Consider the following 17,711-nt stretch of genomic DNA (forward strand, 5'->3'; position numbering starts at 1 on the left):
CAAATTTGTTATTGCGTTGGGTGATATTTTTCCATGGCTTGCACTAGTCATAGAATCCCGACAGTGTGGAAACAGGCCATTGGGCCCAACAATCTAACCTAGCCAATTCACCTAACTTGCACATCTTGGACTGTGGGAGAAAACCAGAGCACCTGGAGGAAACTCTCACAGACACAGGGAGAACGTGCAAACTCCACACAGACAGTTACCCGAGGCTGGAATTGAGCCCGGGTCCCTGGTGCTGTGAGGTAGCAATGCTAACAGCTGAGTCATCATGTGACCCTACCGTAAGGGTTTTGTAGTGAAATGGCCAATCAAGTGCTCAATTAATTATGACTTTATATGAGATATTTGGAATGGTGTTGAGAATGCCTCAAGCTCATTTTTCTTCTCCTCACTCGTGGGATATGAGCATCATTAGCTGGCCAGCATTTAGTGCTGTTCAATAGTTGGTGGTAAAATGCCTTCTTGAACCACTGCAGTCCCTGAGCTGTGGATTGACCCATAATACCCCCAGGGAGGGAATTTTTTGACCCAGCAACATTGAAGGAATAGTGATATATTTCCAAGTAAGGATGGTGAGTGGCTTGGAGGGCAGTTTGCAAGAGGTGGTGTTCCCATGTTATCTGCTACTCTTATTCTTCTGGATGGAAAAGGTCATGGTCTAGAAGATGCTGTCTCAGACATCTTTGGTAAATTTCTGCAGTGCAGCTAGCTACTAGAGTGGTGGTGGTGGTGCTGGGCGTGGATGCTTGTGAGTGTGGTGCCAATTAGGTGGGCTGCTTTGTCTTCAATACTGTCAAGCTTTTGAGTTAAAAATCACACAACACCAGGTTATCGTCCAACAGATTTAATTTGAAGCACACTACTTTCGGAGCATCAGGTGGTATGAAGGAACGACGCTCCGAAAGCAAGTGTGCTTCCAGTTAAACCTGTTGGACTTTCACCTGGTGTTGTGTGATTTTTAACTTTGTGCACCCCAGTCCAACACCGACATCTCCAAATCAAGCTTCTGAGTGTTGTTGGAGCTTTATCCAGGCAAGTGGGGAGTATTTCATCACACTCCTGATTTGTACTCTGTAGATGATAGCTGAAAATGTGTTGCTGGAAAAGCGCAGCAGGTCAGGCAGCATCCAGGGAACAACAGAATCGACGTTTCGAGCATAAGCCCTTCTTCAGGAATGAAGAAGGGCTTATGCCCGAAACGTCGATTCTCCTGTTCTCTGGATGCTGCCTGACCTGCTGCGCTTTTCCAGCAACACATTTTCAGCTCTGATCTCCAGCATCTGCAGACCTCACTTTCTCCTCTGTAGATGATAGACAGGCTTTGGGTAGGAAGTGAGTTCCTCGCTGTAGTATTCCCAGTCTGTCAACTGCACAGTTTTTATTTCATAGAGTCATTAGATATGCACAGCATGGAAGCAGACCCTTCGGTCCAATTTGTCTATGCTGACCAGATATCCTAAATTAATCTAGTTGTGTTGGACTCATATTTTTCTGAACCCTTCCTATTCATATACCCATTCAAATGTCTCTTAAATGTTGTAATTGTACTAGCCTCCACTACTTCCTTTGGCAGCTCATCCCATGCATGCACCACCCTCTGCATGAAAAAGGTGGTCCTTTTTAAATCTTTCCCCTTCACCTTAAAACTATGCCTTCTAGTTCTGGACTCTCCCACCCAAGGGAAAAGACCTTGTCTGTTCAACCTATCCATGCCTCTCATGATTTTATAAACCTGTATAATGTCACCCTTCAGCCTCCGACACTCCAGGGAAAATAGCCCCAGCCTATGCAGTCTTTCATATAACTCAAACTCTCCAAACCTAGCAAAATCCTTGTAAGTCTTTGCTGAACCTCTTCAGGTTTAATAACATCTTTCCTATCATAGGAAGATCAGAATTGAACACCGTAATCTAAAAGTTGCTGAAGAATAGTTACTGACCTGACAGAAGCATGAGGAAAACAGGAGCTTTATTTTGGAAATACTCTCTTTTCGTTCCAGGTTGCCAGGAGGCTGCAAAAGAGCACAAGATCATGTGACACTGCATCACTTCCTGTGATGTAGGCCATTTCACTGGCATACCACAGTGGAACTTAATCCCTTACACTACATGTCACCTACTTCCCCCAAAGTTTTGACTCATAGATTACAATATAGTGCTTAGTATTGCAGTCCCCCTGGAAATATATATATATGTAAAACAATTACACAATCTTTTCAGAATAAATTAAAAATATATCAGAAGGCAATATGACAGTTTAGCATCTCAGATGTGTGGGGCATGAGTAAGCCAATCAAGTACCACACGTGACCTTCACTTCAGAAAACTGGATTTCAACATTGCCAGAAGCTAGTCTCCTGTCTATATTTACCAGCTAATGTGTGTCTACCTTGCATCTCACTTACATAGAAAATCCCAAGGCAAAGCTTCCTGCAGGACTAAGAGAGAGGTCATGGCAGCAATTGGTGCAACACCATCCTGAGCACTACCCACCACAAAATCGGAGCTTACAGTCAGGGTAGAACTGAGGGAGCATTTCATCTCATGCAAGACATAACATGGTTGTTTGAAACACTGTCTGATAAGGCTGCGCAACCCAAATCCCAAAAATGTTCCTTTTAAAAACATTAGCCTGCCCTATATCCTCCTCCTCCCTATATACACTGCACCAAGTTTCCCCTTTTGATAGCGGAGTGCTGACTGATTCTTGTCACATCCCACAAGCCGCAATTTCCTTGGGACTGGAGCAAAAAGTGGGGTGGGAGTGTGCAGCTGCGATGCTGCAGTAAGTCACCCGCCAACCCTGCTAGTCTGCTCAAGAAGAGCAGAATGGAAAAGAAGTTTTAGCTCACTCAGGCTGCTTCCTGTGATTGACATTGGGAATGGCAGCATTATGAGGTACTCATTGCTCATCCAGCTGAATGACTTCAGGCTAAAAACTTGCCTTTCACCTCCCATCTGGGAGCTGTGACTGCAACTAGGAATAAGCTTTACAATTTTTGCAATGATCCATAAGAGGCTCGTCACAACCTTGTGGGTCACCTCGACCCTCTGAATTGGTTAAGCAATCACTCGAGGTGAGAAAACTTAGCAAAAACAAAAGCATTGGTAGCCTGACATGAGAAATGCTCTTCCAGCTAACTCCTCGCCCAAGTCCTCAGCAGAGCTTGCAGAACATTTCAAATTCTGTAGCGTTATCTCACAACTCTGCTTAAAGATACCCAAGTCAGCATTGTCACAAAGATAGACTCAGAGCTAAAAACATCCCTGCGAATTTAGCACAGCTGTCCACAGAGAAGAGAATTATCAATATTGACTCAGAACCTCGGAATTTCAGCAATGAAGCCAGTAACACAGAAGCTTATATTTCTCTTGGAGAGAAGGGGTTGAGAAAAAGAGAGCTTGTCTTGTGTGTTTGGTAGAAACAGTTTCCCCAAGGATACAATGTTTACTTCAGAGTAATTTTTGTAATCTATTTTGAAATAAAGGTTTCAATGTAAGTACCCAATGTTCTACATCTGAAGCCTATCTAGTCAGTATAATTAGATGCAAAACATCTAATTTTTGGCAAAAAGCTTTTACCAAAGTAGCTCTGGTTTACTTTGCCCCACTCAGCCGTCCACTTTCCCTCCCTAATTTTTGAGCATCTTATCACTGATTGCCACAATACTGGTTGAACACACAATGCCAGAAAGACCAGTTGGCCTGGAAATGCCTTGGAAAAATTAACATCCAAGGCTTAGCCCATTTCCTCCATTCATTAGCTGGCATAAGGAACGGCTTTCAGATAAATGATTATGCGTGTACTGTAAGAGGACAGATCAGGAGCAAGAATCAGTGTGTTCAGGGTCTGAGAAACCCAGTTAGTTTGAGACTCCGGAATTGTACAAGAGCAACGCAAGCCAGTGTGGTTTCTCAGCATAAACCCTGAAACCCAGATAAGTGCTAAATGCAGCAAGCCAGCATTTGGGTTGTTTGCACTATTTGAAAGACAGCTATGCACCAAAGGCTATTACTAAGATGGTTTTGTTTCCATGGATAGAACCATGCGGAGCATAAATGAAGGGGGCAACCTGGAGTGAATGCAGCCTTCATGTTGGAATTTGACCTAGTTTCACCCATCACCTCGGACCATTGCGGGGAAATCTTCAACACAGCATAAAACTGGCCAACCACCCAATGCCAGAACTTTCCCTGTGACAAACCAAAAGAGACATTGTAACAAGCAGGTCTGGCAGTATGGAGAGAGAAACCAAATTATTCTTGAGCCCTGTGACCCTTCTTCAGACCTGAACTCAAAATGTTCACATTAACTCTGGTAGACTTGGTCCTCAGATTCTGGCAGATCTGCTAAGTCTCTCCAAAAGTTTCCACTGTTTTTGTTTGAGATCTCCAGCACCCGCATCCTTTGTTTTGTTTGTCACTCATAAAGAGTGAGTACAGTTAAGTTTCTGGTTCATGGTAATCCCCAGGATGTTGATAGTGGGTGATTCAGTGATGGTAACACCATTGAATGGTGGGTGATGGGCAGCGGTTAGATTGTCTCTTAGTGTGATGAAAATGTTATTTGCCACTTGTCAGCCCAAGCCTAGATATTGTTGAGATCTTGTTGCATTTGAACGTGGATTGTTCAGTATCTGAGGAGTTGTGAATGGTGCTCAACATTGTGCAATCATTGGTGAACATTTCCACTTCTGACCTTATGATGGAAGAAGGTCATTTTGAAACAGTTGAAGATAGTTGAGTCAAGGACACCACCCTGAGGAGCTCTTGCAGAGATGTCCTAAACCTGAGATAACTGATCCCCAACAACTACAATCATCAGGCTATGTGCCAGGTATGACCTTAACCAGTGGAGAGTTTGCCCCCTAATTTCTACTGATTCCAGTTAGGCTATGTCTCCTTGAAGCTGTACTCTGTTAAGTGCAGCTTTGATGTCAAGGGTTGTCACTCTCATCTCATCTCTGGAATTAAGCACTTTTGCTGATGTTTGGACCAAAGCAGGAGCTGTGTGGTCTTGGCAGAACCCAAACTGGGCTTCACTGAGTAGGGTATTGCTGAGCAGGTGCTGCTTGATAGCACTATTGATGATACCTTCCATCATTTTACTCATGATCAAGAGAAGACTGCTGGGACAGTAATTGGCTGGTTTGGATTTGTCCTGCTTTTTTTTCTGTGCAGGACATAGCTGGGCAATTTTCCACAGAGTCTGATAGATGCCAGTTTCGTCACTGTACTGAAACAGCTTGGTAAATTCTGGAGCACAAGACTCGACAGGGTAAATGCAGGAAGGATATTTCCAATGACTGGAGGAATTCAGAACCAAGGGTCACAGTTTAAGGATATCGGGTAGGCCATTTAAGGTGGAGATACAAAGGAATTATTTCACCAGCTTTTCTGTAACTCCAGATGCACAGTTCTCTGGTTGACTCGTAACTGTCATCAGAAATGGCTGAGCAGCCTACTTAGTTCAAGGACATTTACAATAGGGAACAAATGCAAGCTCTGCCAGCAGTGCCAAAATCCCATGAATGAATGAATGAGAAAGTCAAGATGGAACAGCTCAAACCCAGAGCAAAAATGAATTGCTCTGTACATCGCTACAGCCAAGTCTAAGTCAACTTTATGAATTTTCTTTAACACAAGTAACAGAAAAAGATGCTGTTATCTCATTAACCAAATATGTGGCAACATTTCAAGGCTTTGTATTTGCTAAGTGATTATATCTGTCTGTTTGCCCTTGATGTATCTCATAAGATGGGTTGATCGTAGTTTAACATCATGCCTGAAGAATGACATTCCCCTACTGTTGCACTAAAATAGAAATCCAGAGTGCGTGATCGAGCCTTGAAGTGGGATTTGAACCCACAATCTTCCCACACAGATGAGAACACTGCCATCAAGTTGAGTTGACATACAAGTACGACTAAAAACTATCAATTGATTGTTCCAATAAATTTTGGTATACCAATAATATCTCTAGTGATCTGCAGTCGCTTCAGTAGCATGCCACATTTTATCCCTTTCCCATCTGTTTTGCATACATTGCCATTTTCACTAGTTTATCAAACATTGTCTGCTGATCAATGCAAAAAGTGACTGTTGAAAGAATAGGGCTTGGTTGGAAAGTGGGTAGATAATCCTTTTATGACCTAACATATAGGATATAAAAGATACCTACCAAAACAAAGGTAAACCTTGTGTATTGTTAGCTTCCTCACATCATCTTATAAATCTATATAAGCTGTGGATAGTTAATTACAATTAATAAAGTATCATCAAGATTGGGAGTGACTCTGCCTTGCTAGATATTGTAGTTTTTATTGAATTTGGATCATTAATATGTGGCGCTTGTTATTGTATGTGATCAACGCTTTAAAACAATTGACATTTCATTGGAATTGCCTTAGTTATTTTTGAAAAACTCTTCTTGTGTCCGTTTAATTATTGTTAGCCAACCTTTTCATTCCATCATTCATATCCATTTTGTCGAGAGCAGGCAGCCCAAGGTCCCCTGGAGAGCCGGCCAAAGTGGAGGATGTCATTTCCTTGTATGGAGTGTGAGCCCAGCATGGCTAAGCACATAAGACAGACAATGGAACTATTCAATTGGTTTCTTTATTTTTCTACTTGATACTAAGAAGGACTGTAATGTTGAAATTTCAACTTTATTACTTTGTACCAAGCATTTTGTACCCAGGTGCCTTTGTCCCTAAAATGATGCCGGGAATGGTGACATTATACATTTCTGTACTTGAGTACAAGTGACAATAAAATCTAATTCTAAGCTTCAGTTGGTTTCAATCCATATTTCCTAATGCCTTGTAATGTTGATCTGCTCAGTTGGAGGTATGTGGTTTAATTTCACTGTGTAGGCAATTTCCTGCCAATCCAATTAAGTCTTGTCTATTTTACAATTATAAATCCTATTCTTAGTCAATCATCACAATACTCTTAATATTCCAAAGCAAACTTCAGCGATATGCACTTTTCGAATTAACACATCTGTGAGCAATTGACAATTTTAACCATGGTCGCCTGTTTTGTTTTGCCATTATCTTGTTCAGAGTTTGTAGAATTTGCACTTTATCTGTCAAGTTGTTTGCCAGTTGGTGATACGCAGTTTAAGGTATGTTTTCACTGTTGGCCTAAGAATTTTTGGGGCTGAATGTATTGTCTAAGTCTCAAGTTTTATTGTCGAAGAAATTGTGAAATGTTTTCCAGAAGCATCAGATAAGAAACGTTAAATAATGAGAATGAAAATTGTCAGTATACATTCTATGAGGTGTTTGAACACCCTGAGGTGGAATAGACCTTCTCAGAAAGAAATCTTTATCCTATCTAGTTGATATGTGACTCCAGAACCATCAGTCAGTGCTATCAGAAAAGGATAACTAAATAAATGCACAACACAGTAATTGTTGGCCTTGCTTGCAATACGTTCATGAATCCATGAAAAAAAGGTGATGCTGCACGTAACTGTTAGTGAATGGCACCTTCATCTCAACTTGAAAGTTATCCATAGTCTCTTGAGCCTTATATCCTTTTCAAACTGCTTTGAGAAATATCACGACACTTTTAAACCATTGAAATTTGTTCAAAGGTGTGTTTGGTTAACACCAAAAGCAGCACGTTGATCTCTAATAGTATCTGCATCTAATACTTTAAAATTTGAAGTTCACTCATTGTTGAGGGACATTCACAGATTCTGCAAAAAAGAGATGGTTGGTTGTATCTGCCAGTGAAGAAGTTGAGAGGAATGAGGGTGTTTTCAATTCAGTTCCTTCAAGTGCCTCCTAAAGAAGGGTAAAAGCACAACATTGACTAATCCTAAAATGTACACTTGGACAAACCATTCCTGCAACTGAGAACAATTGCATTATTTTCTGCAGTAATAAAAGCAAAAATGTTGTATGTTAGATACTTTTTTTTCCCCAGTGATGAATATATGTTCCAAGCAAATACCTCAATTTGTAACACAATTAAAAGTCAGCATATGCTGAATAATTTTGGCAAATTAGATTTTTTAAAAATTAGGCCCAAAGAAAAATAAACAGTTTTTGATTATAACTAATTTGTAGAATGAACATAACTGTTGTGAAATCAAAAAGTTGCATTTATTTTATTTGTTTTTTTTCAAATGTGCAAAAATTAATATTTATGTAGCAAATTTAACTTGTGAAATATTTTGATGCCCTGCACAGGAGTGCTATTAACTCAAAGTTAAACCAAGCTGCAGAGATGATAAGGCAGGTGACCAAACCCTTGATTTTAAAAACCATCAGAAGAAGAAAGGTAAGGTTGAGCGGTTTAGGGACACAATCCCTGAATTTAGGGCTCAGGAATCTAAACGTGTGATGGTCAGTACTAGAGTGACTAAAATCAGGAGACTGCGAGACCAAAATTGGAGGAACACAAAAATCTAGTATTTTAAGGCTGTGGGGGTAAGGTGAGCCTTCCACAGAGAAATAATGTGTTCCAACCTATGTGCTGGGCACATGTCTTTTCAAGTAAACCATGTAACGCAAGAGGGAAATTAGTACATATCTTCCACATAATAGAAATTTGTGTTGTGTGGAAATTGCATAATCCAGAATTTGTTTAGTGCATCATTTTAAGGATTTCCTAACTTTTTAACTTCTGGAGAAAGATTCCCACCTGGATTGGCTGTCTGCCTTTTCACGTTAAAAGTGCTTGTCAAGATTTTGTGTAGTTTTTCTTATAGTTTCAGAATCTGCAGTTTCTTTTAATTTTATAATATTTTTCCTACTCTATGGTTGTTGCTTCAATGGGAATGTATGCGTGCACAGATCTTGCAAGTCCAGGAATACTGGATTTACTTTATTCACATCACTGTGATGGGGGATGTATGATGTGGACCTCACTTCTGGGTGTGTTACCAAATTTCAATTACCTGTGGATTTGTGATGCTCAAATTTCACATTCAGAAGGGACTTTACTGCTTTTAAATTGTCACTTGGATGAGAAACATGCAGTAGTAGAAGTTAATCTGATAATTGTATCATGTGAATGCAGAGTCCATATTCATTGTTCAGATTATCTTTTTTATTTAAAGCAGCCTCAATTGCTATTTGATATTTTAAATGTCTTACAATCCATAGTGTCACATTCCCAGAATTTTATACCTACGAATCAGTATTTGAATCTTGTTGAGATAATTATCGGTCTTGAACGTTGACTTTCTAAGTGTATGATGTCCAAACATTTGCTGTCCACATGACTAGAAAGAATAACTCTTCTTGCAGTTATGGACAAACTAAAGATTTACTAACGTTCAAAGTAGCTTTGGTTTCTAATGCTCATGGACCTAACTGCAAAATTTAATTATAACTTAGGAAGTATACATTCTGCATGATTTGAGCTAATGTCGAGTATGTCATCTGTTTGCCAAGCACCTGTAATTGAGAATATGCTTCCTTTATGCCATTCTCCAGATATTAACATGCCACAATAGGAATTGTTTGTCAGGAATGGTGCATGAAGAAGATTCGCTGTCTTTTAGCTTTAGACTTTTCCCAGTGGAAATTTCCGAGCTGATTGAACAGCTGTCTTCACAGCAGGCTGTCTGAGAGAGATTATGTACTCAGGCTTGAACTGATGACAGCAACTACTTGCAGCAAGCCACCTTGATGAGTGCCACTATAAAATGACTCTATACAATTACTTTGTACAATAATCTTTTTGTTGTTTCATCAAAAATATTACTTTTCAACTTTTCGAACAGTTTGTCAGCTGATACTGGTATATTTTCAGGGATATTGCGTGGCTGTTGATGCAGACTTTGATACCCAAGTAATTCAATATTATTGAAGATTCACAGCACTTTTGTTCACACATGCTATCTTGTAGAAATGAAAACGATAGCAACTGCTAATTGTGAAGGAGACTCAGTCTGTAAAGGGAAAGTAATTTCATAAGTTTTGAAATGACTTTATAGGGATTTTAATTCACGTTACTGAAGTGATAGTGTCAATATTTATAGATAGGCACGCACAGCTTACATTTGTGAAAGAAGGAGTGTCACTTTACAAGTATCACTATCCTTCATTTATATCCAGTGAAGTATGCACCTAATGTAACCTCTTTTTCCCCCTTTTTATTCTAACCTAAACAATCAGTGGTTGCATATTTTTACCCAACAATGCTCCCTATTGCCAGGACCTGGGATAGTGGGAAATCCACCCATCAGGTTTCAAATTACATTTCTTTTAAAATCCACATTAATTCACTTCACAAAATTTAATGGTATTAATTCCATGTGTATGAAGACTGATTTACAGCCTCAGTAATCAAGTGAGGCTCGATCAATTTAGGATATCTGGTTGGCATGGACGAGTTGGACCAAAAGGTCTGTTTCTGTGCTGTACATCTCTGTGAGTCGATAAAAAGTCAGTTTTTTGGAGTTAGTGCTAACGTAGTCACACTAAACCATACTAAGGCAGAAAGTACTGGAGATTCTCTGCAAGTCTGAAAGCACCTGTTGGGTGAGAAACAGGGTTAACATTTCAAGTCCACTATGACTTCTTCAGGCTGAAAAATAAAGCAGCCCACTTGATTTTCACCATGTTCACAAACAGCCACTCCTTCCCCAGTATTGCTCAGTAGCAGGAGTGTGTGGCCATCTATAAGATGCACTGTAGAAATTCACCAAGGTTCCTAAGACAGCATCTTCAAAGCCCATGACCACTTCCACTGAGAAGGATGAGGGCAGCAGGTACATGGGAACAATATCAGCTGCAAGTTTCCCTCCAAACCACTCACTATCACTGTTCTTTCAGTGTGGTTGGATCAAAATCCTGGAACTCCCTCTCTAAAAGCATTGAGGATGTCGCTACATCACATGGACTGCAAGGGTTCAAGAAGGCAGCTCACCACTGACTTGTCAAGGGTAATAGGGATGAGCTGTAATTGCTGACCCAGTCTGCAATGCCCACATCCCATCAATAAAATTTGAGTAAGCAGACAGGATAGCTCAACTTGGACCAACTACTACATCCTGGCAGGTGTATTCAGCTGTTGTCTTATACAGCTCTCATTTGCAGATACTATCCACTTACATTTTGGTTTATGTTGTGGTTTATTTACTTCCCTTTGAAGACTCAATATTTCAAAACATGTCAATACAAGAATCACATTAGCCATATTCTTGAATAATGGCTATTGTTAATGCAAGGGTTTTGGGTGCAGTTCCCACCATGCCAAAAATTATCTTTTTTTTATAGAAATTGCATTTTCAGGGATGGCCCCAGAAAATGGCATTTTGTAATTAAAATAAAAACGCAGGTCATTCATCTCCTTCAGAGATAGTAACTTGCAAAAGCAAATTGCGCATCTATTTCAAAAGGAGAAATTTGCAGGGCTTTGCAGAAGGAGCAGTGGAGCAGAGTTCATTCGATGAAGTGCCAGTACAGGGCTGTGACTGCTAAATTGACCTCATCTTGCACTGAGAAATGTGGAGAGTCTGTCCTATCTGTTAATCCGATCCTTTGTATATCGCCAACTCCTAATGCTAGAAAGTGAATTAAGAATAAGCATTAGATAATACCTTGCCACTGTAGCCCTGATCTAAACAATATATAAAAATATGTTTTTAAAATAATGCAAGGATGAAAAACTCATAAGCGGCAGTGTTTTTTCAGATTTGATGTTTTATTCCATTAAGTTGCAGTTCAAATATAATGTAGTTCAAATATGTTTAATAGCCACTTCTGGACCTTTTTTCCCAAGATTATGTAATGGAAATAAAATCCAATCAGAAGCTTCTGAATGGCTCAGTTTGTTTGTGTTCGCTTGGTGACTACAATCAATACAAATGAGATAGTCCCAGGTTCCACAGCCTTGAACCCTTTGTTCTACAGAAGTTGCTGTTTATGAAAGCTGAAATGAAATTTGTGACAGCCACCATCTTTGAGAGAAAACACCTGACTGAATGCAGTTTAGAAGCAGAAAAGTTCATATTTCAAACTTTCTTGTGTTGTGACCCATTTTTCTCATGCAGTTAACAAGGCAAGACTGTTTAGTGTTGTAAGAACAGGAGGAAAAGAGAGATGAAAGATCCAAATTTCTGAAATATAGTTATGTTCCTGTGGAAGGTAATTTGAGCAGAGCTCAGAAATAAGCTTTTTGTCAGGACTTTCAGGATGTCAATGTTTGCTCTTCCAGCTGCTCCCTTTTTCAATATGAAAAATATCTTTTTCTCACATGTTACTATCTTAAGTTTGCAATGCTGTGTGAATTTGTAAATTGTAACTAAAACTGCTGAAAGGGAACATTTAAATGAGCTTGTCATGATTTCCATGAGGCCAGCTTATTTGTGCTGAAATAAGTTGTTGATTTATCCGTATGATTGCAGTTGCATGTCAATTGTGTTAGCTTGTCAACTTGTTTATTGTTCGTTTTAGTGAATTGGTTTTACCGATAGTTGCAGAATTTTCCTGTTTTGACCTTGTCAAACAATTATCTCGTTTATGATTGGTTAACTGTTCCCTGAACTCGAGCCATTTTGTGTTAGAGGTGGGCAGTGATTTGGTTTTGGTTTGAAGACAGACAGGCTTAATGAAAGGAACAGTGTCCCAATTTTATCTGAAAAGAAGCATTGATTGTTATCAAATAAAATATTGTATTTAACTGTCAACTGTAAATAATACAAAAGGGAAATCCAATGTCAGTCCTTTTTAATCTGAATGAAAATGTACTAATATGCAATGTCTCCATTTCATTTTTCAAAATTGTAGTACATTTCTGACAGAAACAATTTGCACAGCATTACTTTAAGATGCACACCAATGATATTGGAGTATTTATTTAATTTGAAATCATCTCCCATGATAATCTTCACAGAGGAAGAATGAGATAAAAAAATTCACAATGGCATTTTTGCTGTAATCATGCTCAAATCCCATGGAACACTGGTCAAAAATGAAGTTTGATATGAAAGAGAGAACTTGCTTTTCAATATTAGCAGAGAAGCAAACGTGGGGCAAAGGGGAAAGCATGTGTTTCTTAAGAGAGAAGAGCTGAGCTGTATGATCAACTGGAGGGTCAGATGGTGTAAAATCTGTGTGGGTAGAATTGAAAGCAAAGATCATAGTTGGAGTTATGTACAGGCCTCCAAATACAAGTCAGGAGCTGGGGCGCAAGATACAGCAGCAGCAAAGGAAAGGCAAAGTTACAGTGATCATGGGGGATGTCAATATGCAGATGAACTGGGAAAATCAGGTTGGGAGTGGATTGCATGAAAAGGAATGTATGGAATTCCACAAGATGACTTTTGGAGCAACTTGAGGTGCAGCCAACTAGGGAACAGGCAATACTTGATTTAGTGTTGAGAAATGAGACAGACTTGATAAGGGAGCTTAAGGTGAAGAAACCATTAGGAGGCAGTGATCATAATATGGTTCAATTTACTCTCAATTTGAGAGGGAGAAAATGGAATCAGAGATTACGGTATTACAGCTGAATAAAGGCAACTGCAGAGCCATGAGGGAGGAGCTGGATAGAATTCACTGGGAGAGAAGCCTAGCAGGAAAGACAGTGGAATAGCAATGACCGGAGTTTCTGGGAGTAATTCAGGAGACACAGCAGAGATTCATCCCAAGGGAAAAAAAGCATGGTAAAGGGAGAATGAGCTGAAAAATGTGTTGCTGGAAAAGCGCAGCAGGTCAGGCAGCATCCAAGGAGCAGGAGAATCGACGTTTTGGGCATAAGCCCTTCTTCTGAAGATTCTCCTGCTCCTTGGATGCTGCCTGACCTGCTGCGCTTTTCTAGCAACACATGTTTCAGTTTTGATCTCCAGCATCTGCAGTCCTCACTTTCTCCAAAGGGAGAATGAGGCCACCATTGCTGGGAAGGCAGGGATAGTGTAAAAGCAAAAGAGAAAGCAGAAATGTGGCGAAGGGGAATGGGAAACCAGAGGATTGGGAAGTTTACAAAGACCAACAGAGGGCAACAATAAAGAAATAAGGGGGGAGAAGATTAAATATGAGGGTAAGCTAGCCAGTAATATAAAGAAAGACTGGAATAATTTCTTTAGATTTGTAAAGGGCAAAAGAGAGGCAAAAGTGGACATTGGATCACTGGAAAATGGTGTTGGAGAGAGATTTGTGGGGAAACAAGAAAGTGGCTGAGAACTGAATAATTACTTTGCATCAGTCTTCATGGTGCAAGATATGAGTAATATCCCAAAAATTCAAGAGAGTGAGGGCGCAGAGCGGAGTATGGTGGCCATCACCAAGGAGCAGGTGCGAGAAAAACTGAATGGCCTGAAGGTGGATAAATCATCTGGCCCAGATGAACTACACCCCAGAGTTCTAAGGGAGATAGCTGAAGAGATAGCAGATGCATTAATGATGGTGTTTCAGGAATTGCTAGAATCACGGAGGGTCCAAGAGGACTGGAAAATCGCTAATATGACATCCATGTTTATAAAAGGGGGTAAGGCAAAAGACAGAAAATTACAGACTTATTAGCCGAACCTCAATCGTGGGTAAGACTCTGGAATCTATTGTTCGGGTTGAGATGTCTGATTTCTTGGAAGTGTATCGTCAAGAAGGGCAAAGTCAGCACGGTTTCATCAATGGGAAATCATGCCTGACAAATCTGTTAGAATTCTTTGAGGAAGTCATGAGCAGGTTAGACCAAGGAGAGCCAATGAATGTTATCTCTCTGGACTTCGTGTGCTGCACACGAAGCTACTAGCTAGATAGGGCCCGTGGTGTCAGAGACATGGATGTAAGCTTGGCTGTCTGGCAAAAAGCAGAGAGTGGGGATAAAAGGGTCCTTTTCAGAATGGCAGCAGGTAACAAGTGGTGTTCCACCAGGCTCAGTTTTGGGACCACAATTTTTCACTTTGTACATTAGCCATCGAGATGAAGGAACTGAGGGCATTCTGGCTAAGTTTGCAGATGATACAAAGGTAGGTAGAGGGGCAGGTAGCATTTAGGAGGCAGGGAAGCTGCAGAAGGATTTAGATAGGTGAGGAGAGTGGGCAAAGAAGTGGCGGATGGAGGACAATGTGGGTAAGTGTGAGGTCATGCACTTTGGTACAGAGAATAGAGGACTATTTTCTAAATGGGGAGAAAATTCAGAAGTCTTAAGTGCAAAGACACTTGGGAGTTCTCATCCAGGATTCTCTCCATGTAAACTTGCAGGTTGAGTCAGTAATTAGGAAGGCAAATGCAATGATGGCATTTATTTTGAGAGGACTTGAATATCAAAGTAGGGATGTACTTCTGAGGCTCGAGAAGGCTCTGGTCAGACCACATTTGGAGTATTGTGCACAGTTTTGGGCCCCATATCACAGGAAGGATGTACTTGTCTTAGAATGTGTTTAGAGAAGTTTCACAAGAATAGGCCAGGAATGAAAAGCTTAACGTATGAGAAACATTTGAGGATCCTGTGTTTATAGTCTGAGTTTAGAAGGAAGAGGGGGAATCTAATTAAAACATACAGAATATTGAATGGCCTGGACAGAGTAGATGTTGGGAAGATGTTTCCATTGCTAGGAGAGACACGGACCCAAGGGCACAGCCTTAGCGTTAAGGGAAGACCTTTCAGAATGAAGGTAAGGAGAAACTTTTTCATCCAGAGTGGTGAATTCATGGAATTCATTGGCACAGAAGGCCGTGGAGGTCAGATCATTGAATACATTTAAATCTGAAATATTTAGGTTTTTAAATTTCAAAGGGATCAAGGGTTCCGGGGAGACAGCGGGAGAATGGGGTTGAGAAACTTATCAGCCGTGATTGAATGGCAGACTTGATGGGCTGAATGGCCTAATTTCTGCTCCTGTGTCTTATGGTCTTAAGGATTCTATAAGATTGACTTGGGGGGGTAGACTGGGATATCTGAACTTAATGGATTTCTCTTGAATTCTTAAATATTATCATTCCTTCGTAAAAGATTGCACTGTCAGCTTGGTCGAGAGGAAATATTTAGGTGGATCCGATGAAGAGCAATCAGGCAAAAGATTTCAAGAGGCTACTATGTAAGCTGTAGGCATTGAAGTTGGTCTGTGGAAAGCAAGTGATGAGGAGGAGTTTGGGACAGGGGAACCCACAACTTCCACTGTGATGAATATTCATGATCTGCGGATTTGTATATTTTCGGACCTGTGGAAAGAAATGCTGACCCCCAACCCCCCCCCCCCCCCCACAACATGTAGTTCCAAAAAACTTTGAAATGGTAAATCATTTGAGCATTGCCATAAAAGCATTGAAATTGAACGTGTCTGAAAGGATCTGCAGTTGTCCTGATTATACTCAGTGGTAACTTTTGCTTCCTGATAAGCTATTTTGAGTGGACTTTGTTTAAAAAAACGGTCCTTTGAAGTTTGTAATTGGACTTTTGTATCTTTATTTCTGTCTGTGTTTTTGATACTGTGCCTCTCACTTTGTAAGAGATACTGTTACTATTTCAGTGGGAAAGTGATTCAGAAAAAAGTCGAACAGGAATACTTATAAATAAATAACCTCTAGACAAAAATATTTCCAGTGGAGCTTTAAACATTTGCTATATTACAGATTCCTCTTTCATGTTACACATTGGTCAGTGAAGATCAACGTGAAGAACAATCACAAAGACTTTGTGTGAACTGTTTTGTAAAGTCCATATTGTTCATTTCATGGTAAAAGAGGAATTCCATTGACTGAATTGAATCGGGTTAGTGGGAACATTTTTGAATGAGCACAGTGGCTTCAACTCACTTGAGTAAGCAAAATACTGTGGATACTGGAAATCTAAAATGAAAAAAGAGTGGTGCAGGAATGTAGCAGTTCTGGCAGCAATAGTGGAGAGAGAAACAGTGTTAACATTTCAAGTCCAGTGTGACTCTTCTTCAGAAGGAAAATGAAATCATACTGGACTGAAAATGTTAAATCTGGTTGCCAGACCTGCTGGGTTTCTCCAGGAGATTTATTTTGGCTTTAACTTACTGTTAAATTGCAAGGTCAAGTTGCATGTTAGTTTGCAATGCAACTCATTTTTGCAATGAGTTCAGAGCTATGAGGTGGATTTCAACACTTTAATATCCATTGCATTTATTTCTTTTCATTGTTAGAATGCTACTGTATTTTAATGTATGACTTGTCAAATTTGCATATCAACAGCCATGTCTTGACAATGAAAACTAACATTGTTAATGTTCAACATAAAAGAACATAAAAATTACATGAGCACACTCAAAACTATCAAAGCAGATATAAAGAGTGAAGCATTTATTGACTGATCTTGAACAATTTATTTATGCCGTGATACATTTTCTGTTTGGAAGACGTATGCAAGAGAAGACTGGAATAAGCAACTACTTCTGACTATTTTTAAAAGTTCTTCCTCATTGGGGTTGTCCTTGCCCACTCTGCAATTTTCATCTGTTCTGTATTAATATATTTTACAAACCTACCTCAGGGTTCTCCTGATTCAAGACCACTTGCACATCAGGTTCCAGAGCCATTTTCCACTGAGTTGTCGCATGCCACGACTTCCCTGTGACTTTGATGACCTTTCTGCATTTGATTGCAAAGAATCACATGGGGAGACTTCACTCACAAAAGTGCAGCATTGCTACTTATGGAAATCTCATTTACTTTACTGTGTTGTGGTTGCCCTGTTGATCAAATAATGACACTCTGTCCTTTTAATTGACTTTGTCTGAGTGAAAGAGTGGTGGGTTTGGAATGTGCCAAGGTA

At 40.0% G+C, this 17,711-nt stretch overlaps 1 protein-coding gene across 2 annotated transcripts in view; it reads left to right on the forward strand.

Annotated features, from left to right (window-relative positions):
* polb (polymerase (DNA directed), beta) overlaps nt 1-17,711 on the forward strand; it is a 109,976-nt gene that overhangs the window by 71,589 nt on the left and 20,676 nt on the right. The window contains exon 12 of one of the 2 annotated variants that reach the window (XM_043681582.2): nt 6,505-6,748. The exons of the other annotated variant lie outside the window; for it this stretch is intronic. Coding sequence (XP_043537517.2) covers nt 6,505-6,639 — 135 coding nt within the window. The 3' untranslated portion in view covers nt 6,640-6,748. Of the gene's footprint in view, nt 1-6,504; nt 6,749-17,711 lie in introns of those variants that run through there. 2 annotated transcript variants of the gene reach the window in all.

Source organism: Chiloscyllium plagiosum, unplaced genomic scaffold (assembly GCF_037043375.1).
Source record: "Chiloscyllium plagiosum isolate Xiang-an unplaced genomic scaffold, Cpla_swu_hap1 HiC_scaffold_48, whole genome shotgun sequence".
Classification (NCBI taxonomy): domain Eukaryota; kingdom Metazoa; phylum Chordata; class Chondrichthyes; order Orectolobiformes; family Hemiscylliidae; genus Chiloscyllium; species Chiloscyllium plagiosum.